This window comes from Gasterosteus aculeatus, chromosome 16 (assembly GCF_964276395.1).
Source record: "Gasterosteus aculeatus chromosome 16, fGasAcu3.hap1.1, whole genome shotgun sequence".
Classification (NCBI taxonomy): domain Eukaryota; kingdom Metazoa; phylum Chordata; class Actinopteri; order Perciformes; family Gasterosteidae; genus Gasterosteus; species Gasterosteus aculeatus.
This window is the reverse complement of record NC_135704.1, coordinates 11,684,082-11,711,923: the sequence shown is the minus strand read 5'-3', so window position 1 is coordinate 11,711,923 and position 27,842 is coordinate 11,684,082. Positions and strand designations below refer to the sequence as shown.

The window sequence follows — 27,842 nt, the reverse complement described above, 5'->3', positions numbered from 1 at the left end:
GTTGGTTAGTTTGTGTAAGAGTCAGAATCCTCTCTTTTGTTTCTACTAACACAAAAAAAATGCTAGTAACGCACTTAGCGATTTTGTATAGGCAGACTATGCCAGGCACTGCCTTGTCGTATTATATTACAGTTTATTATCTTGCCGGATTATAGTTTCAGATCATCCGTCTGCCTATTCTTGTGAATGTGACTACTCGAGAATTTCTTTTGGCACAAATATCTATTTGGACTCAAGGCTGAACTGATTGTAATTTGGAGGTCACTGTGATCTCATGACGCATATGTCTAGAATTCAAAAAATCCTGTGCTAATTACGCACATTTTACGGCAACACCTTATAGGATTAAATCATGTGGTTGTTTGCATATATATTCAAACACCATGAACAGAATGTCAATATGGTCTATAATATGGATATACAATATGGATCTAATACTGTACCTGGTGGTGTAGTAGGACTGCAACTGTATTTTTTGTCAATGCAGCTGTGTGACATTTGGGGTTTATGTGTGCGTAAGCCCCATGGCTTATCTATGCTGCACGCGCGCTCATGTGCTGAACCAGCAGCGGGCAGAAGCCACTGCAGCCATTTCAGATGGGTCTTGTACTGTCAGCATCCATTAAGATGACAAGGGAGCCTGTATATTGGTCGCGGGGTCTGCTGCCATGTGTCATCTGTTTCTTTAGGGCCCATCTGAGGACACAAGGGGGACAGGATCTGATTCAGCTCGGGGCACTAAAAAGGCAGACCAGGCCGAGCGGGCTCATTGTAATGTGAAATAAAAGCGTCGGGAGCCTTGTTGGTACAGAGGAGCCGGGGCCACATTGTTGCTGTCCTCCCTCTTCACGTCTGGTCCCGAACGAGGCCCCCCCCCCCCCCTCCTAGTTAAATAAGCATGGGCCTCGCTTAACGACCATTGCTACTATGCACAGTCTGCCTTAGTGGATTGTCATGGTGAAGAGATGTGTGCCGTTCTGTGTATGGAATGAATTGCACAGAGTAGAGAATACTCTCCGTGACCAATAACACCACCACTGAGGAGTGCAATCCATGTCCCGGTTTCATGGGACCGGGGTTTGGCACATAGTCTTTTAGCTATATCTTATTCATGACAGTCTTAACGACAATAATGAACGTCTATTGAAATGTGTGTGAGAGAATACGAGCTTTATAAAATGTCTTCTTTGCCTGAGGTTTGATTTGGTAAAGCCTTGGAGGACCTTTGAATATATCACTAGTGACAGAGATTTAGACTGCCGTATGGCTGCAGCAGATGCCTTTCGGCCGTGCTTGATCAATACCACTGACCATCTGATCAGCCGGTTGAAGTACAGCCACTTTTTGTGCAAAGCATTAACAAAAACAGAAGAGCTGTTTATTTCGAGCCCAACCGTTTAATGAGAAGTGCTGCATAAGATGAAGTCGCCGGACTTGACAAGGTGACACTCTGCCAGACAAAACAATTGGATTATGAGCTTAAAGGCACAGGAAAGATCAGTGACGGTGACATATGCAGGGGCAGGACATCTCCGTCTTCGTTTAGATGGTGTTAATGATCTTTTTTTCCATAAGCGTCTGCTATATTGTCATGCATGGCTCGCATACAGTAACTAAGCCTGAAACTTGAATGATTCATTTATTGCTTGAGTTGTTATATATATAGTGGGAGTGAATCATATTCAAATATTTGAATGTTGAAATTGTCTTTCGTTCCTCTTGTGTGTGTGTGTGTGAGTGTCCATACATATTTACCCCTCTCTTGTCACTCCCATACGTTCTTTCTCTCTTCTCCACACTGGTGGGAGAATCCCGCACTGCTCAGCCTCTTGTCACTTCTAGTCAGTGTCATCTCTCTGCCTTCTACCCCACAGGTCCAGCTTTAAGTCCCGTCCCTTGTTTTCCACCGTACAGTCATCTTATTACATCACGCACCCGGAAAATCATTCAAGATACAAGCGTGTGCGTGCAGAAACGGTGTCGCAATAATTCAGTCTTTTGACTGTGGCCTGTGGGTAACAATCGTCAGTCAAGCGCTGCCCCAGCGTGCTTCACTTAGTAGGGTTCAGGTAGGGGGCGAGACAAGAACAGTCCTCTTTGTTTGTGGGCTCTGTGTGCATTTCAATAAGGAGTGTGTGTGTGTGTGTGTGTGTGTGTGTGCAGGACCGAGAGGTCAGATTTCAACATGTTGTTGCTAATGAATCAAATAAATCCCTCTCGCTTTTGACATTGTGGAAGATAAAGAAATATATTTCTGCATTTTGATCACCGAGCCACATCCGCCTCATGTAGAACTGGGAACAGATACGATTGTTTGGAAAGGAAAAGTTGAAATTGGCAATTTTCAAATCACTCAGAAGGTGTTATGTGTCACAGAGGGGATTTGAGGCTCATTTCTTCTTCTTTGTAAGTAAGTTTCGTCCTCTCTAACCGGGATCTGCACTCTTGTCAGCTTGTGGGTGTGTTTTAATGCATCGGGACATGGCGGGCGTTGGGATGATCCCCAGGAGTCTGGCTCGTGCCGAGCGATTAAATGATTGGGATAATGATCTAAAAGGGAAAATGTATTTTTTTTTGATAAACAGAGGAACTACACTGCTCTCTGGAGTGTTACTCCAATAACAGTGGCAGCTTAACGCTCAATTAAATTCTAAGTATTCAGTTACACATTAGCTATTTACAAAAACAGCTAAAGTAAACCAAGCATTTCCTGCTTCTGATTGGCGTGACAAGCTCGCTACACAGTAAAAACATGAAACACATTTGTCATGAGATTTGGGCTTTGTGGGTTACTATTGCTCAAGATGCAATAGGAACCCAATGCAATGCAAAGTTTGAATATTGCAAAAGTATTTTTTTTAACTATATGTGATGATAATAAGGACGTTCAACCATTCAGCGTCTTGCTCCCAAACATTTTCTTTGGTATGAATAAAGGTCTTATCTTATCTTCTTCGCCCACCGATTTAATCAGGGTCGCCCGTAGCGCGAGATGAAGAAGAAGGAAATGCGAGCGGGCAGGTTTCTCTCCCGCATGCTCCCCGCTCGCTGCTGTTGAGCTTCACATATCTGCGACGGAGAGAGTAGGTAGGGGAGAGGAGAGGAGGGCAGCGGAGGGTAAAAGAAGCAGCAGCGTGGGGGGGCAGGGCTTAGTAGAGCCTTTTTTTTTTTAACAATGCAAAGGGTCATTTCTGGGCCCCCGCAGGGAACACTTAACAGTAGGTGTGAAAGGTAGGCTGGTCTTAATGTGTATAGAGTGGCCAAACTTCCTCAGAGGTCACAAAAGGAAGCTGAGAGTTGGTTTTTGTGTGTGTGTGTGTCTGTGTGTGGGGGGGGATGGGGAGTGAAAGCAGCTCACTGTGAATGTAATTGACCATGGTGATGGACATTGCTACGGATAGCAGGGCGAGGATTTCACCGTCTAGCGTTTTGGTGAGTGAGGCCTTTTTGCAAGAAAAACAGGAGAGGTGCTGCGAGTTTGTATGTGTGCGTGTGTGTGTGTGTGTGTGTGTGTGTGTGTGTGTGTGCGCATGTGTGTATGGGCGCATAACCACTTTTCTGTGTACTAAAGCCCCTCTGTGTATCTTCTGAGTGTCATGATGCAGCGCTCGGAGCTAGAGAGCTGTGCAAGTAATGGCCTCGCTCACGCTACCTAATTAGCCAAATGCTGATTTCTCCTGGACTCCCATAGGAGCAGAGCCACCGAGGCTAAATATCACCCTCTGAAGTGGTGCTTATCTCTCTGTGTGGGCTGCAGAAACAGCCATATAGCGCGTGCGCCTGTTCGAATGCGTATGGCCTCTTTTTTTTAACCTACTTGTGAGCTTACATTTATATTTGGATTTAGCTTGTTTGAGGCGCCGTAACCTATTTTGTGTCATCATTAAGCTACACGCCGTGACGAAGCAGAACGGTTAGTAGGAGACGCCTGTCAAACCGTCATCCCCCGCCTCCCTCCTATTGACTTTACATTTGTCCTTTTCGAAGCTCTCTCTGACGACAATGTCCCTTGCCTTGTGTGTGTGTGTGTGTGTGTGTGTGTGTGTGTGTGTGTGTGTGTGTGTGTGTGTGTGTGTGTGTGTGCGTGTGCGTGGATTATATGCACAGGAGCTCCAGTTTGAACGGCTAACCAGGGAACTGGAAGTGGAAAGGCAGATTGTGGCCAATCAGCTCGAAAGATGCAGAGTTGGGGCCGAGTCGCCAGACGCCCAAAGCAGCAGGTAATGAGAAGATGGACGCACGAACACACACACACACAGAGCAACAAACCCACACATGGCATTTTCATCCTGCACAGCAATGACCAGCAATGTCCGTAGCGCAACCTTACGGCACAGTGATGAGGCATCCCAGTTTGTTCAAACATGATTGAGCTGTAAATGTGAATATTTCCCCCTTGTGTGATATTTTGCTTATCAGACCGTTAGAAAATTTCAGTCTACAGGATTGTGTCCAGGCTAATTTACTGAAATCACTTTTATGTTAAGCCGAACGGCTGTTATGTCCGGCAAAATGTTAAGCCGGCGTTTATCGGCGACAGAGCGGGAACGTGCACCACGGCGGCGTGCGGTTTGCTCAGTGAAGCGCTGCCGTGAGCGTGCGAGCAGTGGGGGAGCTTCTCGGTTTGTTCTGGAAACTCATTCCCGTGTCATCAGCTGATAGACTGCAAGGCTTCGGCATCACACCTCAGTGACCACCCACATTCTGCCCCGCGTGCTGCGACGCGTTTGTGCAGCTCAACACCACCTTCAGTAGCCCAACGGGCTTCATGCTACTGCTAGAAAAGTGTGTTATAGTGCGTTGTATCGTCACATGGCGTGAGCGTTTTCCTCTCCTTTGACAAGGAAGTAGAAGATGAGAGGACACACTGATGCGATGGGCATTGGTCAATATCAGTCGTACGAATGAATACTAGTAGTTGTCCTAAAAGGACTGCATTGCTGAAATAACACTGCAGGATAAAACATTAGGGTTGAATATTTAGCTACACATAATCTGTAAAAATATATAGGTCGTAGCAACATGGTTTGAAATGTTGCATCATGCTTATTTTGTAACTTGAATTCATGCATCGATGCTTTCAGTTGCACCTAATTAAACAAATAATATATGGGCCGTCTCTTAGGTCTAGTTAAAATGTAATCCGTGGGAGTGGCAAGGAAAATTACAATTGAGGTTAATAGACTGTGACATTTAAGAGATTGCTTAATGGTCAGATTTTTCTGGCGCAGTTAATCATTTTGTCTTGCTTTTGCCTATTTGCTGCCAGTGGGTCCACAGCATTCAATATCAAAACATAGTGCTTGGTTGTGTGGATATTTTACTAATGAAACTATACGGCGGCGTGATTACATGTAACAACGTCTCTCAATCCATATTTGAAGATGGTCACGATCACATACGTTTTTCCACGTCTCCACTGAGGAATTCCACACTCAGTTCTTTCAACATTTTTTCACCTCATAAACCATCATCACACTGGATGGTTTGAGATATGGAGCCTTCTTTCATGCTCAAGAGTAGCACTGTTAAAGGCGATAATTACTTTGGTGACATGATGGCGTGATGATTACCCAAACTGCATTCAGCTCCTGATGAGCACACGGGTCATCCCATCAGCTCGGGTTTATCAGTTGCTTCTTTCTCTCTTGTGCCCTGCTGTATTTATTTTTTTTTTTTAAATGTGCCCTAGAACCCAATGGTGCCATGCCAGGCGTTATTTGCATATTTCTCACACGGCCCCATGATGCCAGGTCTGAGACAAATTCGTTCTCAAATGCGCCGTGATGGTGATATATCTGGACACATGACACTTGGTGTGAAGAGGAGCTGCTATGGCTCTCGCTCCGATCCCTTCTGGCTTTTAGATTTTAAAAAAGCCCCATGCCCTTACGCGGTGCATTCTTGTACTCTAGCGTGCATACCTGCAAAACACCCACCTACTGGCGGCAGATTGCAGCACTCAGGACCGAGAGTGTCAATTTCCCCTTTCTTCTCTTTTCGAGAGCGTGCAGGTATGGAGCCGCTTCAAGTGCTGCCAAAAAGGTCCGAGACAACAGCTGTCTGAAAATACACTCAGCCGGGCTATTAACTTCCATCTCCTCTTTAAGGAGTTCTGTGTGTTAGACCCCAGATTGAGTGAACATCCAACCTGTGTCAGGGATCACGTTTGGAGACACAAGCGACACGACGGCTCTCGGTTGTCCCGAAGTCACTCGCTCGTCATGCGACATTTAACAAACGGAGTGGCAGCCCAAGACACACTTCAGAATAAAAGCCCGAGGAGGAGGCCATCTTTGTTTCCACAGTATAGAATGAACGGCTCTAATATGAAAGGCTGCTGTGCCAGTCACTGTGAAAATCAGCTGCCGAGTTTGTTTTGTTGAAGGATTTAGTCATTGTTATCGTTCCATTTGTGGCGACAAAAATCCATCCCGTTCCAGGTGCGCTTTAATGTTGCGTGACCCGTCACTGTGTTTTTGTGTGGGACAATTGCATTTTGCGTGATTTTATTCCTGGTTTAGTTCATGGGACTGTTCAGTCAAAAATGAGCCATAGTTGCAATTTTAGTGATTGGAGTGTTTTGCAATATTTGGTTTTGACACTGTTTTTTCTTTCTTTCACATCCGATGTATTTACTGTTTTTAGTAAAGTAGAAAGGTCATTACAGCTTCTTTTACACGTACACTTTGGGAGTACTTTCCTTTCCCTTGGCTTCACTGTGGCGTCAGAGACGCACATGCTTTTGCTGTTTGGGGTCTTTTGCACGCATGGTTGCGTTAAACCATGTTTAAATAATCGGGCGTCTTCAGTGTAAATCTATTGTTGTCATGCGGGTTTTTCATAATAAAGAGACAATTTTCTGGGAAATCCGATTTCTGACAAAAGATACCTTTTAAAAAGCAGAAACTTTTCCCTCTGTTTGAGGCAACACAAAAAAAACCTTTTCAAATTTCCGAGATCAAAGGGCTGCCGTTGGACATTTGTGTGTGAATGGAGTTCAGCTTCCACCATTGACTTCACACTCCTTGCCTCAAAGAGGTGATGGTGCACTCAAGGGTTGTAATGGGAGTCGTTCCTCTTCACAACACCTCCGGAGTCGAACCGCTCCCTTCATTACCACAAACATACAGGGCGTGCTCATCAAACGTGACCTCGAGAAAAGCCAACCCCACCCTGCCAAGGGGGTTTATGGGTAATAAAGTGTCCTGTCAGGTTTAGGCCCGCAGTTTATTGGCAGTTTTACAATCCCTCTCTCTCTCTCTCTCTCTCTCTCTCCGCCTCCATCCAGCCGGCCGGTCGGCATGCGTCGCCGTTGTGGTCGCCGTTCATCTTCTTCATCGGCCGTGGTTCAGTGGAGCACAGCTCCCCCAACTTCTTCCTTTTAATTGCCTGCGGGCTCATTAAAATCGAGAAGAGACGTGCTTCTTAAATCTTGCGGAGTATCACCTGAGATGTAAAAATCGTAGCAGACGCAACAACTGGTAATTCCTACTGGTGTGGATCCCTTCCAATAATCTCCACTTTCCCCAATAGATTGAGCAGATTTTGACCATAGTGTTCTGGGAATTTGCTCCGATGCTTTCCTGCTGTGATTTTGCAATTAAGACTGGTCCCTCGTCTACTCGCCGAGGCCGATTCCTCATTGATCACCCGCACACTGTCACCAGATGCTCTCTGTTTTTTGCTGCGTGGCGTCCTCAGTGGCTGAGATCATTTGAGGACTGAAATCGCTCTCCGGCACCATTATTCTGCCACATTATTCTCTGGAGACTGAGTAGCTCCCCCAACTTCTCTCTGTGCTGGAATATTCACTGACACGCGTGTCCAGGTTACTTCTGGATGTCAGGCTACTGTGAGCTTGTGCATTTGATGTGTGAATAAACTGTAAGATGTTTCTTTCTGGGAGCTATCCTCTCTTGTCAATGCTCAACTTCAGCTCCCATCAGGATGTAGCCCATCCCAATGGCGTTTTGTGCTTTTTGGCTTTGTTTGTTGCTGCTGCAAGTGGAAAAAAACAGCTTCCACTCCCACAGTTCTCGAATGTCTCGTATGGCCGATGGGTCCTCAAAACCCCTTTTGGTCGTAGATAAACACAGATGACAGAAATGGACTTTATATCTGAGTTGTAAACATAGAATCTGCTCTCAGGCTGTATACTCTTATTCTCCCGGCTGTTCATCTCCAACAGGGATTTCCATCTGTGACCCTGTTGAGAAAGGCCCAAGGAAAAAGCACATGAGGCTGAAAGGTGTCTCTTCCAGATGGTTTGACACATGTCTTTCACGGTGGTGCGTCTGGTCTGTATTCACTGTTCCGTCTCCTGTTGTCTCCCATGCAGCTCGTCTGAGAAGTCCCTGCCTTGGAGAACTGCAGGTAAGTCCAATGAGCTATATAAACATTTCATATTTCATACCTCACATGTGCGTCCCTCCGTTTCTTCTGATCTGAATATCATATAGCTCTTATCTGATCTTACGCTTATTGCTGTGGATTTTATTCAAAACTAAAAGACAGATTTATTTAGCTGTCTTCTCTAAATGTTTGAAGCAACTTTCATTAATTCCTGTTGCTGTTTAACTCTAACTGCACACGTCAGTGATCAATAACCATCGTTAAAAACCCATCTGCGTGAAACTGGCTTATGAGGTCCACACAAAGTGATAGTGGAATAGACAGTTCTGTTCGGTATCTCATTTAAACAGTAAATGGGGAGATATAAGTAAAGCTTAACCGTTGAGCTGTTGACTTTGAATGATTTAATATCTTTTCGTATGGGGTCTGTAGTGTAGTTGGGCCATGTTTCTTACATTTCCTCAACAATCATCGGCAACATGAGGCATCTCAACCAAGCTCACATTAATAAACAGCCTAAGGCGCATTCTTGTTTTAATATTTATCGAAGCCTTGCATGCCCACTCACACACGACCAAATAAATAGCACCATCGGTGATGTGGAGCGGAAGGAAGTCTCTCAGTCCCCTTCGGTTTGTTTAGTCCACATCCTTGAAGGATCTTCACCAGAGACTTGATAATGAATTGAATGAACCAACGTATTTCATGGCTTATTTATTGCATAGTGGAACTTTTTTTTTTCGATGGTCATTAATCTTTTATTGTCAATCCTGTCAGAAAAGCCTAAAGGGTTATGGTTTTACACATGCAGTGGGAATAGTAATTCTACATGTTTTTTGCTGCCCGTTCCTCATTTCCTTGCTGAATGCATTTCATTGATGTTTGAACGGTGCCGGGGACTAATCACAATCACTGTTTTGCTTCGCATTGATTTCTCATTGTTGGGTAGATGATATATGACAGTCAGAAGCGGCGCGGTACATTTTCCAATCTAAATGAATTAAAGTGTGAGCGCGGCGCACACAGCGTAATGGGCCATGTTTGTCCACGAGGCTTATTGGCAACACAAGCTACTGTACGTCTCCGCTGCCTCAAGCGCTTTGGATAGAGGTGTTATAGTGGAAGCAGCCTTTTAAACCAACGCAGTCACACCTCATGTTCACTGAGAGGGGAGAACTCCCCAGAGTGAAAGCTTTCTATCCGTCCCCCCCGTCTTCTTTTCTTTCAGATATGCATTCTTTAAATATGCCAACAGCTGACAGCCTGGAGGTCTCAAAAATGGGAAGGACCTTTGAACCCCTACAGGGGGGTATGCCCCCCCCCCTCCCCCCTCTACACCCCAGACAAATTACACTGTCAGAGACTAGAGTTTCCGGCGTCCTTGGGATTTTTTAATAATAGTAATACCCAAATAACAAGTAATTTATGGTGTTGTGTTACCGTATTTCCCTGTCGGATACTTGGAGGTGCACAGCGGCCCATACGAGTACCAATGAGTTAAAACATTTTGCCGTTTTACCTGATTTTCCATTGTTAAATCTTGTTAATGGCTGACATTTTGCAAGAAAGAAGCAAGATTGGCAATGGTCATTTTTGAAAAACCCCTCTATCACTAAACGTCGGGCATTTGTATCAGAGGCCTTTCCAAGAACGGTATCAGAACATCTCTAATTTATACTTAAAAAAAGATTTTTTAAATGATATAAGCAGAAAATTCAAACAAAAAGTACACAACCACTCCTATTGATATGTGATTCCAAATCTTTGGAAGTCAATATCCCATCATGATTAGGTTAAAGAAATTTTTTTTGAACTCTGTGTCCATGCTATGGCTTAAAACGGCCACATTGACAACATTAGATTGTAGCAAATGAGAGGCCAACTTGTGAATGCCCCAAAGCCTGCCATCTGTGGATAATGGAAGTCACTATTCTTCAACCGCTATCTCTTTCTTCCCGTCCATCTTTCTTGTTGGCTCCCTCTCTTTCTTCTATGTTCTGTTTTGGCCTCATTTATCAAATAGGGTCAAGGCTCAGTATAAAAAAAACATGGTCAGAAACAGCACACTGTGTGCCAGACACAGAGTCTCCACTGGGAAAGAAAAGGACCCGTTGCTGGTTTAGCCATGTTACTACTTTTGTTTAAAGGACAAGAAACTACTTCCTGACCTGATGATACCTAGAATCTTACATTCTGTTATGACACGGCCCGCCTTAATGCCTTAGCATTAGGTTCAGAAAAGTTGATTAGCACTTAGCTGCATCCTCTGCCCGCGAAAAATGTGTATTCTGACCCACTTCAGACCCACCTGTAGATCTGTAAAACACCCGTAGAGCCTCAGCTTAGGCAACGAGGCGGCTCCACCACGGGATTCAACTGTCATTCTCACACCCGCTAATCGGGCCGGATTTGAAACACCCTGGCTGCCAATGTTTGTCTCTCTGCCCCCCCTCCCCTCCCTCCCCCCGCCTGCCGGCTTTTGTTGCAGTGATTGCAGTGTGACTCGTTGAGTTACAGGGCAACTGTGTGCACGCCGGCATTAGAGGGCTGATTCCAGTTCCTGTTTACCACACCGAGGGGAACGAGGGAGCGGCAAAAACTATTCAGATTTAATGACATCGCTGTACACAAGCGCAAAACTAATGTTGCGCAAACCGTTGTTGTTGTTGTTGTTTTCTCTCATCGACTGTTCACCGCCTTAATGGCTGTTTCATCTTTGCATCCAGAGCCAAAACGCTTATTGCTTCAGACTCCGGGGCTTTGCTCTTGGTCTGACTCCGTGCTCCGCCGTGTCTTCCCAGATGCCTCAACCGCAGGGGACACCAAGTCTCGGTTGATTGACAGCTCCCGGTCGCCCAGCTACCGCATCAGGACCGAGTCGGAGCAGGTGGCCCTGTACTCACCGGAGCACTCCTCCCTCCATGAAAGTGAGGGTCTGTTGTTACTTTCTCTCTATCTTCTGCAGTTTTATTTCCTCTTAGCCCCATTTACAATTCCCTGCCTCAGCATGGTACCGCTAAATGTAGACGGCAATCATTTGACTACCAAGTGTGTCGTCACTTCTCCTGTGATGATACAGAAAGTCAGTTTCACCCTGCAGCTTTGTCCCCGCTTTATGCTTTTGTCATTTATGACATCTCACCTTATGAAAGGCTGAATGTACTATGGCACACTAAATGATAGTGGTTGCGGAGTACTACCACCTCTCCCGAGACCCCCCCCCGCTGTGCCATTTGTCTTAGCAATGCTGTCTAGGCAAAGGTCATTTTCTTTTATGAAGCCACGTCTGCCTCCCGCTCCTCTCACCCTTCTTTTTTTTTCCGTCACGCTTCCTCAGGGTCCGGGGGAAATTCGCGAAGCTCAACTCAGATGAACTCGTACTCGGACAGCGGCTACCAGGATGCCGGCAGCGGCTACGTCAGCAGCCAGAACCTGGGCAAGGCGGAGCTCAGGATGCAGCACTCTTTCCCTGGCACCGGCACCGGCACCCTGGGGAGGAATACCAGGGCCGAGGGCCAGGCTTCAGCCCAGGTACTGCCAGCAATCAACATATTGTTTTTAACCTACTGCCTTTTGAGTCACCTCACTACGCATTCACTTTATTTTCTTCGTTCAAGAGCCACTGCTTAAGTGACGTAATAGACTATTAGCTTTTGTCGCCTAACAAACAAACAAGCAAACAGCAGAGGAGGTAGTGATGTAATGTCTAAAGGCACAGAAGGGCACACAGTGCACTGCGACATAATCATGCAGCGCTGTACACACAGACCACTGTGAAACCAAATGGCGTTGTCACACACAACCCGAGGGAGGGGGGATGGAAAAATAAACATGGCCCGGCGTAACGTCTTCCCCCCGTAATGAATTGTTGCCTGTAATGCTGTGTCTTGTTTCGGACGGCAGATAGGACAACATGCTTGTTGGTGAATCTGTATCTCCTGAACGCGCCACGCCGCCTTTTTATTTCATTTTTTTAATCGCTCTGGATCCGCAGGGTCCGGCGGTAACGACAGCCACGTCGGGCCGCACCATGCGGAGGGTGAGCTCAGTGCCTTCTCGCTCCCACTCGCCGGCCTACGCCAGCAGCCTGTCCCCCTCCCGCGGCTCCCTGCGCACCTCTGTCGGCAGTGCCTACGGCTCCCCCGTGGTGACCGAACCGAAGCCCCTCTCCAGCATCTTCTCCACGACGCTGCCCTCCGCCCAGCGCACCGGCAACAACAACAACGGCGGCAGCTCGCCCTACTCCACGCAGAAGAACTCCCCCGCCGCCCTGCGCCGCGTGGGCTCCGCGCACTCTCGGTTGGGAGGCGCCGGCCGGACGACCTCGCCTTACCAGGCCTCGGCGGGGTCGTCGCCGTCGGGCCGCGTGGGCTCGCCTCTGACGATGGCGGAGGGAGTGAACCCGCCGCTGACGAAGCAGCCGAGCCACTCGTCGTCGTCCCCGGTGAGGTCCACGATGACCGCCGTGCCGCAGCACCTCAGCTCCACGCTGCCCCGCTCCATGCTCCACGCCGACCCCTATGGACCCCAGAGCTATGACATTTACGAGAGGATGACGCGGCCCGACAGCCTCACAGGTGCTCAAAATCATACGCACGCACACGCACGCACACAAAAAACTCAATCTCATAACAGGAGATAATGACTGTATGCTTCCCGTAAATTCTTCTACACGGCTCGGGTAGAGGGGCTGTATGTATTTGGTCAGTGGGACATTTCTTGTTGACTTATTGTTTGTTCTGCGCTCAGCCCAATTAATCTGATAATGAACAGTGAGGTCAGGGATTGTACGAGTGCAAAGCCAAAACAAAGTTCCTAATAAAAGTTCCTAGAATAATAATGATAGTTTTGCTCTTATCAATATAACAGGAAACCAAATAGTTGCCTTTATGTTGTAGACCCACAAAGCTAACATGGGCCCAGTCAGTATTCTTTTCAATAATGTTTGTTGGAAGATTTCAAATGAATATTCTAAAACTTTGGAAAACACTTTAATGTTAAACAACATTTAACATTTTAGTGAAAGCTAGATTTTCAATCACCACCACCAGTGGATTTTAAGTAAACAAGACGGTATAAATCTGCAGGTTGTATTAGTCATCTAATCTTGTATCTATGTAAAAACCAGAGGAGGTAGAGGAAGACCTTCCCAGAACCCATGATGGAGTTCTGTGGGAATCTATTGTTTTGACGAGTGCATTATCACGTCTGTGTCCTCACCAAGGACAACATGAGGCAGCTGTTTGACCGCGTGTGTGTCTTTGTGTGATTGAATCGGAACACTTGAGGAGATCAGGAAGATAATAATTGGGAAACCTGCCTGTCCTTTCAGGACACACGCTGACTAACGGTTTCTATCTAAACACACATCCTGTTCAAATCTGCAGCTAATTGATCCCCACAGCCAACGCAAGTCTGTCGGTGCTGATTGATTCTCAGCTCTCACTTCTTCAGGTATCTCCTGCAGATAAGGATGTCAAAATGAAATAATCAACGAATTAACAGAACGATGAGAACCCGAGTTATTCCACGGCAAGATCAGACATTTATTCACGTTTCAGTGTCATATTGTTTTATTTTCAGCTCGAAAATCTTTTTCCACCAAAAGGTAAAAGAAGCGCTGTGTGTGATGTTTCTGAGGTTAATAGACTGTTTTCTGCTTGACTTCACGCCGCCTGGGGATTTTCTCAGATGACCTGCTTGATGATGACGTCCAAGGTGATCATTTCTGGGGGGGTTTTATGGGCACATCGTTTTCCCGTCATCCTCACTGTACCGTGTTTGCATGCGCACCCTTTTTATTTGTTCTCCGTTAAATAATCGTCTTCAACCGTGTTTTTGATCATCTCTTTGCCATGTTTATTGCATCATCACCTGTAACATCACCTGGTAGTCTAAATAAATTGAAATTAGGATGGATTGATAATTAATCGCAGCATACACAATAGCTACATGCAGTCCTAATCTTTAGTTTGACCCATACATTGACAAACATTGACAAACGTGACAAAAATAGTTAATATACATATATTTCAGTCGATGAGGTTTATTGTGTTTCCAAGGCTTACCTGGTCCATGGCGCCTGTAACAGATCGCAATCTGCTCCTAATCCAAAGCATCTTTAAATCACAGGGCGCAGTGCGACCCTTTCATGACAGAATTAACCTTCCGTATAACGTTAGTTTTCGCGTGCAGGCTCTCACGTGAGCCGCTCTGAGAGACGTTGTCTCGAGCAGATGCGCATTGGGTTTTACGTCTTTGCCGCCGTTGATCTCCTCCCTTTCTCCCTCTGGTCTCTCTATTCTCCCTCCTGTCTTCCTCCCCTCCCCCCCCTCCGTCTTTCCCTTCACTCTCTTCACTTTCTCTCACATGCACCACAGCGGAGCCAAACCCTGTGACACGGTAATTTGTCACAAGTGTGTGATGAGCCACAGTGGATGGAAATGGGATGTTCATGGATTGCAAGCACTTGGCAAACGCCTTCCGACAGCCGAACCCTGATATTGTTGCTGTTGGTGGTTTTCTGTCAGTGTCTATCAGAAGATGCCTTGTCTCCTTTCCTCTTCTCTCCTTTGCTTTGTCACGCATTTTGTGATTTTTATTTCTTTCCTCTTTGGGCAGTCCCCCTTCCCGGCGTCCTATCTGCCGCTGTGCTTCACTGTCAGTGGCAGGAAGCCACGTCCTCCCCTCTGCTGCACAAAAAACAACAGAAAATTAAGACAAATTGTTCTTAACAATGTTAGGTTTGATGTCCAGTTCAGAGGAAGCGGCATGCCTGCACGTGTGCGTTGTCAACCTGACAGCAAGCCACCGTGGTAGTTTCAACCGTTTATCTTTACCCTTTAAAGAATCACCAATATCATCATTTTATTTCTCCCCGGTAATCCGGAGAGGGATTTTGAAAATGATTCTTGTCGTGGAATGCAGCCAGCTGCATCCATTCAAGCGTTTGTTTCTCCGAAGCGAGCACGCGCCGAGCCCGCCGCCGCCGCCCCGCATCTACCCTCTGCCAAGTGCGATCTGTTAAAGCCGCGGCGAAAGGGCCGAGGTGGGGAGAACTACTAAACGACTATAACGCACCAGGAAATTTGGGCCATTCATCCTCAATAGACAGCAGTGTGTTGTTATTTCTCCATGACAATTGTCAGATGCTTTCCAGAAGTCACCGCGCCCCCCCACCCCCGGGGAGCAGAAGAAAGAAGGCGGGGGGGGGGGGGGGGGGGGGGATTAGTCTCCTCTAAGGTTGTTTGAATGTTGCTACTTTCAGGAGTCAGGCTGCTGAGTGGGAGAGATATGCTGCGGAGGCTCCTGTGCCGGGGAGATTTCGTCCCTGTCACTCGGTCACCGCCTGGCTTTGCGTGGGATGAGAAGTCTCTGGTGGTCCTAGACGGCCTCATTAACCCGCTTTTCATTTCCATCCTTTCTTCCCCCCCCCCTCGCAAATTCCCTCCCGCTTTCTTGTCTGTTGCTACCACCCTTTCCATAAGTCTTCCCACTACCTCCTCTCTCTTCATACCCTCACCCCGCTTTAAGCCTGATTTGCTGCCAGGCTGCAGCGAGTGGCTATTGTGTGTTCTGCCACAGAGTGAAAGGCTTCCCGGGCTATTGAGGATGCCGCCACAGCACTCGGCAGCGGCATCAATCAGTTTTACTCCCCTCACCCTTCACAGCGACATCCGTGCCATCTCACAGCATTTGTTTCTATGTCATTTGTGGCTAAGTTGAAGCCACGGTACCTACAATTTAGATAATAAGTAGAATGAATTGATCAGCCTTATATTGTGAACCTACTGCGTATTTTCCAGCTGGCAAAAAGCCAGGAGGGAGGACACTTAAAGCTGGAGTGCCTTAAACCCTCGAAGCTGCTCTGAAAGCATTGCATTAAGTGGAACTTTGATTTTGGTTAATGGTGTTTGAAAATAATTTACTTTGAATAATGTGGAGAGGAAAAAATATACATAAGAACCCACCAAGCACATTGTTAAACAATGGAGAAAAAGCCCTGGTAGGATGTGTGGAGTGGGACGATCAGCTAAACAAATGTCTGGAGAGGAGGCGTCATGCTTTTTGTGGGGCCCAAACGTTTTTTAATATAGTAACAGACAATCGTAGTTCAAGCCCAGAACAGTGATGAGATAATAATAATAATAAACAACTGACCATTAATCTCCGTGTATCATTCCTTTATGCATTAGCCATGCAGCTACGGTTAGCCGTGTACTTCGATGCCCCCCCCCTCCTCTCCTGTCCACTCGCTCCTCTGCTTCCCAACCGCTTGGTGCTTCGCAGGTCAGCCTCGCGTCTGGGCCGCTATCCACATCTGAAATCTTCACTCGCCGCGCCCCCAGAGACACTCTGCTCTTATTTAATCATTTCCTCCTGCTCCAACTGTGACAGGAATCCTTCATTTTGCCGGTTCTGCATGGCGGCGCTGCTGTTTTCAGCAGCGGTCCGAGACCGAGCTCGCGCAGTTGGGGAAGACCCAAGTGGCGTTCGGAGGCCCGTGAAGTGTGCAATGAGCAGTTAGTTGCCAGCTGCATGCCGGTCCGCCGGGCTTCACAGTGTAGTGGGCTTCACTGATGTGAGGTTTAACACAAACATAGAAACGTAGACATGCCGATGAAAATGGAGGGGGGGGGGGGGGGGAGGAAAGTAAACCTGAGATCTCTTTATATCCATCTTGTGTTGTATTTTTTAATCGCGCCTGGGTTCATTTTTCTTATTTTCAGCCTTAAATGAGTGCGTAGTTCGTAACACATGTTTGCTTCAGAACTTCACAGTGAAAGCATAACCTTCATTTTAACTCTTGAATGATTCGCTGAATCATGCTAGAATTTCAAGTATTAGACCTTTTTATTATTTGGATTCTTGCAATCCTCTTCCGTCTCCCGCACAGCAAAGGACGGAAAGAAGGAGCACAGATAAGTGCTTGGTTCATGTGATTTTTTTTTAAACTTTGTTATTGTCTTAAAGGATCACTTTTAATTTTTGGTATGATTTCCCCAATGCTTTTTTTTTTTTTTAAACCCATGCACACACCATTCACTTTCGTTCACTTAGGTGACCGTGAGCACCACGTCTGCTTTTGGCGTTTGTTGCGTGGCAGAGCAGACGTCTCAGTGAACCGCATGAGCGTGCAACAGTGACATGAGCTTTGACAACAATTGAAGGAGACGCGTGCTCCACTGTGATCGATTGCCTAAATCAAGCGAGAATCTAAAAATGTCTTTCACACCACAGCGAGGGGACAGGACACATTGACAGGACACATAGGAGTTGAATGACAGACGGCCCAAACCTTTGACCCTTAACTTACCTGTCTGTGTATTGTTGTTATTATTGTTCGACCATTCTGCGAACGGCGACTTATCCTCCACCCACTGTTCTCCATCTCCAGGAATACGGAGCTCATACGCCAGTCAACACAGCCAGCTTGGCGCGGACATGAGGTCGGCCATGTCCCCGGACCGCCACATTGCTCCAATCTACGAGGATCGGGCGTTCCAGGGCCCATTGTACCGCAGCCCCAGCCACCCCCAGCAGGGCACCCTGTACAGAAGCACCTCAGGTCGGTCCTACGTTATTCGTTATGTTTGTTCTTCTCCAATAACATTTTCCTTTCAAGCGGACCCCTCTTTGCATTCAGAGCACTTTCTTGCTCCTATCGAGTAAGGACGTACATTTTTTTCCCTTCATATCGTCTTTTTCCTCTTAATCCGCAGGCCCCTCGACGCTGCGTTTTTTCGCCCCTCCTTCGGGGAACGCCGCGTCTGGGTCCATCTGCTCTTTAGCTCTACCTCCGTTTTTCTCCGCGCTTCCTTTTCTGTCACCCTTTCTGTTTTTCTCTCGCGTCATCGCTCTCTCCTTCCCCTGCCTCCCTTCTGTTCCTCCCTCCACTGTCAGCAGAGAGGGGTGAGACGCGAGTTAACAGGCAGGTACTGATATATGTCATCCGGACACAAAGGAGTCCATTACACCGCGTGTCACACTGAGAATGAAAGGGAGGAAGAATGGCGGGGCGGCTTGGATACCCCGCCGCCTGCTTTCCTCGCGGTCTCCTGATGTTGGCATTCTCGCCTCATCATCCCTTCCCGCCTCCGATACACATGCTCAGTCCGCAGCGCACGCGGGAGATCTGCTAAGACCGATAAGTTTGCTAATAAATGTTATTGATGCTGCTCGAGGAGGCCTCCCGCCCCCCCCCAGGCAGGTCCACTATAATGCGTTTGTGCCGCCTATGTGGAGGAAAGGCGGGTGGGGCGGATCTGGAGGGCTCGTGCAAAACGGAGTCTTTGTGAGAGCTACCTCATTAGAAAAATCCAATTTGATCCGAGTGTTTTCTTTGTTATGTTGTGAAATGAAATTTCACTGTGCTAACCCCTCCCCAACCACCCACCGCCTTTCCATTCATTCTTTGACCCTTTCTCTGGAAGCTTGCACATTTCTTTTTTTTTGTAAAGTACAGATATTGATCCCCAGCTGAAAAGATGAGAAATGTGACCCTAAATAGCTGCGGCAAAATTGCATCGCTCCGCTATTTTGTTTACAATAATTTGCCCTTCGGTGTCTTTGGCTCTATTTTTGGGAGGCGACCATATTGCAGGGAGGTGCTGCCGCCCAACATAGAAGTGCAGTGATGTGAGAAATTGTCTTTCTGGCGACATTTCCACTCGCCGGTGGAAACGTCTTGCTCTCTGGTAGGAGGGAGCGGAAGCGCGGGCGCTTGCCCCGGTCCTGCTGGCACCCTGATAGCGATCTGACCAGCGCGGCAGTCACGCTGCCACGCGTCACGTGGCTCCGCTGGGGAGGAGGGGGTCAATACAACCAGCTTGTTTACGCGGTTCGTGTGTTTTTGACCCATTGTGCTTTAAAAAGTAGGTCACAACACGACTCAGAGCGACTGGAAAGAGAAACTGGACTACAGTTGAATATTGGACCTGGTCTGGAAGGATGTCTTGTCTGACTGTTTTGGAGCTGGTCATGCTGCACCGTCGCCTCTTTGTTACGTTCGACAAAGAACACAGTGGCACAAAGGAGCGAGAAGATGTTGAGGAAAGGATTTCTTCCTTTAGTTGAGTCCTCCCGTCCTCCTCGGAAAACCAGCGGGATCCCTTTTTGTTTGAACCCAATCTTGTAAAAGCAAAACAACATGCAGGGCTTCTTGAAGATGAAGACTTCTGCTTGGTGGAGCCGTGGGAGTTGTGTTTTATCCTCGTCATTAATTGGTTCCAGATTTTAGAAGTTGCTGAGTCTGACGGAGCGGCCCCATGTTTTTATTTTCAGCTCGGTCTGAAGTGGCGTGAGCAGGTTTGAACGCTGCTAATCCCCACTAAAGTGGCTTTGCCGGCTCACATCTCTCTTTCCATTTTAAACTTTGTCTCATCCTTTTTATTTTATTTTTTCGGGGGCCCTCAGGTGTGGGGAGTCTGCAGCGAACGCCCAGCCAGCGCAGTGCTATGATCTACCAAAGAAACAACTACGCTCTTAACGCAGCAGCCAACTACGCCGACCTGTACCGCTCGGCACAGTACCGGCACGCTGACCCCAACTACGCCCGCCAGGGTCCCGCCGTGGATGACGGTGCCAACCGCTCGCCCTCCATAGACAGCATTCAGAAGGATCCCAGGTGAGTGCCGCTCACACTTTAGCGCAGTGCCGCGTTTCCTCGACCGCAGGAAGCGGTCAAACCGGAGGGGGCGACGAATGCTTACGAGGCACCGGCGTTCTGCCGGGGCCAACGCCGGTGTCGTCTTTCTATTCAAACAGGGAGCCCCGCGGGTCGGTCACATGCAGCTCCGCTGTGCTTGGCCTCTCAACAATAGACTCACACATGCGGCGAAGTGCTGCGTCGGCTCCTGCGGTCCACACGGAGCGGGGTTGACCTCCGCAGTAAACCCCTCACCACCCGACCCGGGAGCTTTTTTTTACACGCGTGTGCGTTGCTTTGGTGCAACTATGGTGAAGACTTGAAGAGTGTGCACAATGGGGGGGAGTGAGGGGGGAGAGAGGTCTGGTCTGTTCAGGGTGTTTTTCAACTTTGTGCTTTGAGTTAATCCAAAACTGAAACCCTTCAGCTTGGGTTCTTGCTGCACGTAACTTACATATTTACTGTATGTAAAAGACAGATTTCCATTTGGACAAGTTAACATGCCAGAAGTTTTTTTGATTGATTTCACAGAAATGGTTCTCGAGTATATTTCAATAGCAGTCTGGAAGCGACGCATTCCTCACTTCATTCTTCAGTGTGCCGCATTCACAGAAGCAGCGAGTGTGACCAAAGGGGATTGTGATATAGGACCGGAAGGGAATGTAATTTCCTTTTCTTATTAGTTTGCCCCCAGGCGCTCAACTATTCATTTTGATCAAACCTGTGGCTCCGTCTTTAAAAGGGGAAACTGAATTTCTTCCTCGTGTCGTTTACCCTTTGCACCCGTCCTGTGAATCTAGGGAGTTTGCTTGGCGTGACCCAGAGCTGACGGAGGTGATTCACATGCTGCAGCACCACTTCCCCTCCGTGCAGGCCAACGCAGCCGCCTACCTGCAGCATCTGTGCTTTGGAGAAAATCGGGTGAAGTCTGAGGTAGGTGTCGTTCCACCAATACCGTACTGCGTCTTATCATAAGGATTCTTTTCTACGTCTGACATCAACCACCGGGACTTCTGATGAAGTCATTATTGAAGTGAGACAATGTCATCCTATTTAATAGCACCAATGACCGGAGCTACAAAAGATAATAACTCATGTTGTCAGTTCATAAGTGTTGGATCATTTTGTATAGTCACAAAGCCGACTCTGGTGACCTTTCTTTATGTTTCGAGGGACATTTTTCAACTTGTCACAACCCTGGATGGACTGCTCAGACACCGGTGTCCCCCTACTGATGAATTGTAATGTCTTAAGTGACCCTTTGAACGTTAGTAACCACAACCCAGCAGACCCTTCAGGCAGACAGTATCCACGGGAGAATCACACACTGCTCGCTCAGGACATGAACCCATGAGACAGCGCAACAGTTGACTTTGAACACACACACACACACGCGCGCAGGAATCCGTCTCTCCGCCCGCTTTCCACTCAAAAACTGAAAGGTCGATTTTGTCATTCTCGGCGTAATGCTGTAAGAGGAATAAGACATCAAAGATGAAGGATGTATTTTTTTTATCGTAGAATGCCAAATGCCACCATATCACAAAATGATTCATGCTATAGAAATGAAAAGATGGAAAGATGAAGCAGTCCTTTTGATAGAACATTTCTTTCTTTTCACATGACGAAAATGTTGATTTAGTCCTCAAAGTCAAATAATGTGTTTCACAGTATGATTGTATCCCCTGTGTAGATGCTCTTATCGCATGAATAAATGCATGATGTTGCTCTTTGCGTACATAAGATGAGAACAAAAAGCTCCTCGTGGTCAGAATGTTTTTTGTGGCATTTTTTTCACTCGCTTCGTCCACAGGTGTGTCGGCTGGGAGGAGTGAAACACCTGGTGGACCTGCTGGACCACAAGGTCCTCGAGGTCCAGAAGAACTCTTGTGGCGCCCTGAGGAACCTGGTCTATGGGAAAGCCATGGACGAGAACAAGGTCGCTGTGAGGAACGCGGGAGGAATCCCAGCTCTGCTCCGCCTGCTGAGAAAGACTGTGGACGCAGAAGTGAGGGAGCTTGTCTCAGGTAGGTCGGCCAAGGATGCATCTGCAGTTCAAACACACCAAGGGAATCCTGGGAAACCCAAATATATCCGATCTACACTCATTTAAAACAGAGAAGGGGGATAAATAGTCACATTTATAAGGCTTGAACTAGACAATGCCACATGATTACTAACTAACTGAAAGCTGACATTTATTTTTTAATTATACAGCAATCAAATGACAACGTAAAAATGTGAGAGGAGGAGCTGGCGGTGATGAACCTTTGGATGAGTCTGCGACTCTCCTCGGCTTCACGGAGCCCTCCAGCATTAGACGCTGGTGTTTTGCGGTCACCTCTTGGAGGGAATTGGATCTCACGGGGGTTTAGCGCAGGGTTACAGGACGAGAACCTTGAAGATTCTGAATGATCTACTCCACAAAGCTGCTGGTGTTTTACCGCTGTGTGGGTCTGGTTGCTCCTGGTTACCAGGTGCGGAATGTCGCGGTCTACCATTCAATGTTGCTCTGTAGAGATTAGGTATGAGTTTAAGAAACTACTTAACAGTTAAGCCGACTACTTACTTTAGTCTATCCAAAGATTGTAATCGTCGTAGTAACGCGTAGAGGCTTTTCCCTCGCCGCTGAGGTCACTGCTGCTCGTGTCGTGAATGATGAACCACATTTTCTCAGGCTGCCGGGCGGTTTTAGCTCCGTCCCCGTCTGAAAAGCAGCCTGCTGGTCAGCCTCCTCCTCCTCTCTGCACTGCGCCGTGGACAGCTCGCTTGGGTTTGTGTGGCGTCCGAGCTCTGCAGGCAGAGGGTTTTAATCCGTGTTGTTCAGGTTCAGGGTGGAGCCCCACGGAAATAAGCAAGCCAAGACGTTCGGCTCCCGGGTGGCTGATGAGTCAGCGGCTCGGGCCCCCGCACTGTCGCGGTCTCGGGTGTCAGTCCGTCGGGCCCCCGAAGGAAAACAAAGCAGCCCGAGCACAGACGCAGCAACAGATGTGCAGCGGTTTCCTCCGGTCTGGGAAGATACACATCCAAGGATGAACCGTTTTGAAAAAAGAGCACAAGTGCATTTGTCTGCTAATCGGTCAATCGTTTAATTAAGGACACGGGATTCAATGCCTCATATCCAACAAAACGTCTTCCCCTCAATCCCTTCGTTGTGAGCTCGGTTTTACCCAGCCTGAGTCTGCTGCAGCTCCTCGTGGTTCAGGCCCCAGGATGGGGAGCAATTAGAAAAGGTCAGATGTGCTGCATCACCTCTGCTTAATTACGGCTGATGAGAACAATCCACATTAAGAGCTTTCAGCGGGATGACGGGTGCATCCCACAGCCAAGCGGAGGAGGGAGAAATCACCCAGCGGCAGCTCATCTCAACTTGTTACGCACTCTCTGTATAGTGCTGCATATACAGGAAGCAGCATTGGTGTCAGAACTTAGCTGTAGAAGGTCCTGCCTGTGTCTCAGTGGCTCCCACTCGTCCCCCCCCCCCTACCACCCCCTTCAGGGAAGTCCAGGTGTCACCTGTGCTTCATTAAAAGTAGCTTCAAGAAAGCAGGCCAACCCTCTCGCTCCGAGTCAGGGGTCATGTTTTGGGGGGGGCACACAAAGGGGACAGTACCTGCCCGTGCCCCCCCCCCCCGCCCCCCCAGCATCTGTTGTGGTTATTGCTCCGTCCTTTCAGAGCCGCTCAGATCAAAGGGCCAAAAGCAAACTGCACTGTCATTAACTCGGATACCTGAAACCAGCAAGCGCACACAAAAAGCTCTGCTTTCTTACCCTTTGTATTGCCTGGCTCCGTTATTTGGGAACTACACTCTGGATCTTGCTTTTGTTGGGTTTAAGCTTTTGAGAGTCTTGTGTACACGTGGTACAACTGAGTGTATTTAAAGGTAATTCTTTGTTATTGCAGAAAAAAGATTTTATCAAATAAACAAGCGGCAGTTATTTAAAAAAAATTCTAAGTTGAGTTTAAAGTAGAACTTTTAACAGTTGAACTGTTTTTATATTTGTAAGTTTATCAAACTAAGCTACTTTTGAAAAGTTGAACTTCTTCCACGTTCCTCATAGTTGAATAGTTGCCCAGTGTTGGCATTGATTGCTGTGTTGCTTTGATTTGACAACAAACAATGGAGGAGGTCAGGATCTTTTGATCAAAATGAAAAACGAATTGAGAAACTGAATTTGATCCAGAAATAGATCCACTTCTGGCCACAGGCAGCGTTGCACTGACTTCCGCAGCTTTAGGGAGAAAATGAAAATAACGCCCACCAACCTCAAAAGAACACAGCGAGCGGCTCTCCTGAGGTTTAATCAATGCAGCATCGACAAGTTTGCAGTCCGGCTCCCGAAAAAACGTAAAGGTTAATACATTTGTCCGTTTTCTGTTTTTTTGGAACGATCAGCAGCTTTTCGCCGACCGAACTAAATGCTGACCGGGTTAATCCACCAGAGAGAGTCGATGACGCGCTGACCCCCGCGGTTAGAGAGACACGCATCAAAGGGGCACTCAGGAAGTCAGGAATGTTTGGGAATCAACCAACCGTGTGTCTCGCAGCCTCAACGCGGTAACTCCACGTTTTAGTTTCCCAGTGACATGTAAATGAAACCAGCTTTAAATACCGATGCAGGCGCGTAAGCCGATAGCTGCGGTATTTTGATAATGTGTCCTATTCCCCATCTTTCCTTTCAGCAGCAACACAGCCCTTTGACCACGGTTAACTAAATGAAACCCTTCCTGGCCATTTAATTCCTAATCAATAATCTTTTGACCATTTTCCTCTGCGCATGGCATCGAAGCCCCAGAATCCGCCGCAGCCGAGCTGCCTCAACTCGAGGGGGGTGTCGGCCTTCAGTTACCTCCGGGATCAACGCTGCAAACAGCTGTGAGACATATTCCGACCAGCTTCGTATTTATTTTCTCTGTTTCCGCCGTCCCCTCCTCCTGCTCTCTGGTGTCACCGCGACAGCGTTTACATCGGGTCGCTGTTCCAAAGTCCGGGCCGAGGCACCGGAGACCACGAGCACACACTGCCAGGCAGATCTGCTCCATCCGACTGCCCGATATGACTCTGTGCCGCTGGTGTCACACCTCTGTCTCCAGCATGCCTCCGCCCCCGCAGGACGCGGCCTGGAGTCCAGCGGAGAAGGTTCCATCTCTGGGAATGGACACGGGCCCGCGCGCGGAGGGACTCGAGTGGGGTCGTGGAGTTGAGGGTTGTTTGGCGGGCGTGGGAAACGCTGTGTTATCACCGTTTTCGGGGCATTCCTCGGGTATCGCAGTGCCCCGTGAGAAAGGCAAACACGGCACTGAGTGCGCTTGCACGAGGAGCCGGGCTCTATCGCCACAGTGGGATTTCATTGAAATGGACCCGGCCAGCCTGGGTAGGGTGGAGATGGTGGCCCCATCTGATGCGAGGGCTTTGGTACACACACACATAAACACACTGCTGGCAAGGTCCGATAAGATGCATATGCTGCATGCTTTCTTTTCGAGAGCTTGGCATTCACTAATCCCCTGTTTTTGATTTGATATTTCAAAATTTTAAAAAATGAAATAATATATTCTCACTCATATCTTTAAATGTTTCTTTAAAGCACTTTGATGTTGTATTAAGGAAATGGCTGTTGATTAAATGGACGGCGTAAACGCTGCTTGGCAGAGACATTTCTGTCTATACAGCTTCTTGCCAGCAGTGCGTCGGAATTAGGCTCTTGGGCAATATTATAGACTATTATCGTCTCCGTTGGTTCAATTATAAAGAGGGAGAGCTGAAGAAATAAAAAGTCGGGAAAGCGTACTTGAAATCCGGGTTCAGATAGTTCAGCCTTAAAAGCTTGCACTGGTCTGTAGATCATGTACTTTGTTCTGCACTTACAAACCAAGGTCGAGTTGATGTCCAAAAGCACTAGCGAAATTGTACATGGAGTGACCACTAACACACGTGCACTCTGCAGTTTTGTTGCACCAGCATTTTGGGGAAAAATAAGCATCCGCCTCCTCCGAGGCTGCCGGTGCCCTGCACATGTCAGCGTGGGCCTGAGCATAAGCCTGGCAGCAAGAGGCGTCTAATTACAAGAACATGCTACATGCTGGCTAATCCTTGACACACGCGGCATCAAAGGCTGCCGGGGCTGTGCAGAATTATCAGCCAGTTTGAATTGAGAGAATCCTTCAAATTACGGATCGTTTTTTCCCGTTTCAAACAAATACTCTCAGCCCGAGGATATTCTTCCAAGATGAAGTATGATTTGAATATCTCACGCCTTGATGCTGTTCTTTCCATTTCTCCCTTTCGGCATGTGATTCCGTGCTGGTGGACACACTGATCTGTTAGAAGCCCAAGTCGTGGCTCTCTGAGGGTTCACCCTACCTGCACACGACAGCTGACGTAACGGGAGGTTTTTCAACGGCTCCTTTTGTTTGCTGCGTCCTCCTCAGGTGTGCTGTGGAACCTGTCGTCATGTGACGCCATCAAGATGACAATCATCCGGGACGCCTTAACGACCCTCACCAACACTGTGATCATCCCTCACTCCGGATGGAGCAGCTCCACCTTCGACGACGACCACAAGCTGAAGTTCCACTCCTCCCTGGTGCTGAGGAACACCTCGGGCTGTCTGAGGTAAACCACCTGATGAGCACACTGGGCGCTAGCACCCCCGCGTGGACGACAGACGCTACTACGCCTAGTGGGGGAATGAGCTCATGATGTGGTTCTTCTTTAAAAGGGTCTCTGAATGTCGTCTTTGAAGATAATATAATACTGAAGCGTACCCAAAAACACGAAACAACATTTTAAATCTATTTTAGAGCCAGAGTAACGTTTGTAAACAACGTCAGAAGAAAACTGCCCAAAGTCTTATTTTGAATGTTTTAGTCAAATAGCTATGACCTTTCATTTCTCTGTCTCAAAGTCATCATCGTTTCATAGGCTATTTCAGGCAATTATGTTATATTACAAGCTTTCCTCCCGGGGAGGGGGGGGGGGGTAGTATTCCTTTGAAGAGTGTGGTGCATGTAGAGTTTAGCCTTTAATTAGTCAAAGCTACTTGTGTGTGTGGGTGTGTGTTTGCATCTAGAGAGTTTCTTTATTTACTCAGCAAAGTGCTATAACGACTTCAGTCAGACCACACAGACACTTCATGCATTATGGATGGTGCACACATTCACACACACACACACACACACTGCATTTGCATACGCTCAACTGTTTGTTGAGTGAAGTACGAAATCAACGGCCCGATATATTCCTTTGTGTGTGCTGTGATGTGCTTTTCTAAAGGAACCTGAGTTCAGCCGGTGAGGAGGCCAGAAAACAAATGCGCGTTTGTGACGGCCTGGTCGACTCGCTGCTCTACGTCATCAAAGCGTGTGTGAACGCCTCCGACTTCGACAGTAAAGTACGCACTAAAGCACACTTGCATGCGCACACACACACACACGCGCGCCAACTATTTCATGTCATTCCCCATGCTGCAAACATCTTCATAGGGCAGATCTCTCAGACGCTCAGTCGAGTGGCTCATCTGCAAAGTAAAGGAAATGAGGCCCCTTAATTTGGTCAAACGTGCACGATCGTAGACATTCTGTGAGGCGAAGCCCGTACAGGACTCAAACAGCGTGGAGTACAATCCATTAGCTCTGGTCCAGATAATCTTCAAAAATTGAGACCCTCGGATTCCTTAAACGGATTGATTTGTGACGCCGCAGATTGCAGGCCGCTGCCCCACGCCAAGGCTGTCCGCAGCGTGACGTGCCGCACAGGGCTTACTATGTTGTAGCTTTTCGTCGCGGTGATTTAGACACTCTCGACCGTGACTCCTCGCCCAAACGCCTGCCCCCCCT

The 27,842-nt window shown here is 47.7% G+C and overlaps 1 protein-coding gene across 20 annotated transcripts in view; it reads left to right on the top strand.

The window, feature by feature from the left end:
• Nucleotides 1-27,842, top strand: part of pkp4 (plakophilin 4) — a 55,154-nt gene that overhangs the window by 21,344 nt on the left and 5,968 nt on the right. For 5 of the 20 annotated variants that reach the window (XM_040200720.2, XM_040200721.2, XM_040200727.2 and 2 more), the window contains exons 3-14: nt 4,108-4,220; nt 8,342-8,376; nt 11,082-11,288; nt 11,693-11,886; nt 12,350-12,932; nt 14,047-14,073; nt 17,753-17,923; nt 19,771-19,981; nt 20,803-20,935; nt 21,816-22,029; nt 26,436-26,619; nt 27,280-27,397. In XM_040200720.2, the coding sequence (XP_040056654.2) occupies nt 4,108-4,220; nt 8,342-8,376; nt 11,082-11,288; nt 11,693-11,886; nt 12,350-12,932; nt 14,047-14,073; nt 17,753-17,923; nt 19,771-19,981; nt 20,803-20,935; nt 21,816-22,029; nt 26,436-26,619; nt 27,280-27,397 (2,190 nt within the window). The remainder of the gene's footprint in view (nt 1-4,107; nt 4,221-8,341; nt 8,377-11,081; nt 11,289-11,692; nt 11,887-12,349; nt 12,933-14,046; nt 14,074-17,752; nt 17,924-19,770; nt 19,982-20,802; nt 20,936-21,815; nt 22,030-26,435; nt 26,620-27,279; nt 27,398-27,842) is intronic. The other 15 variants (XM_040200726.2, XM_078091126.1, XM_078091124.1 and 12 more) reach the window with 12 other exon arrangements.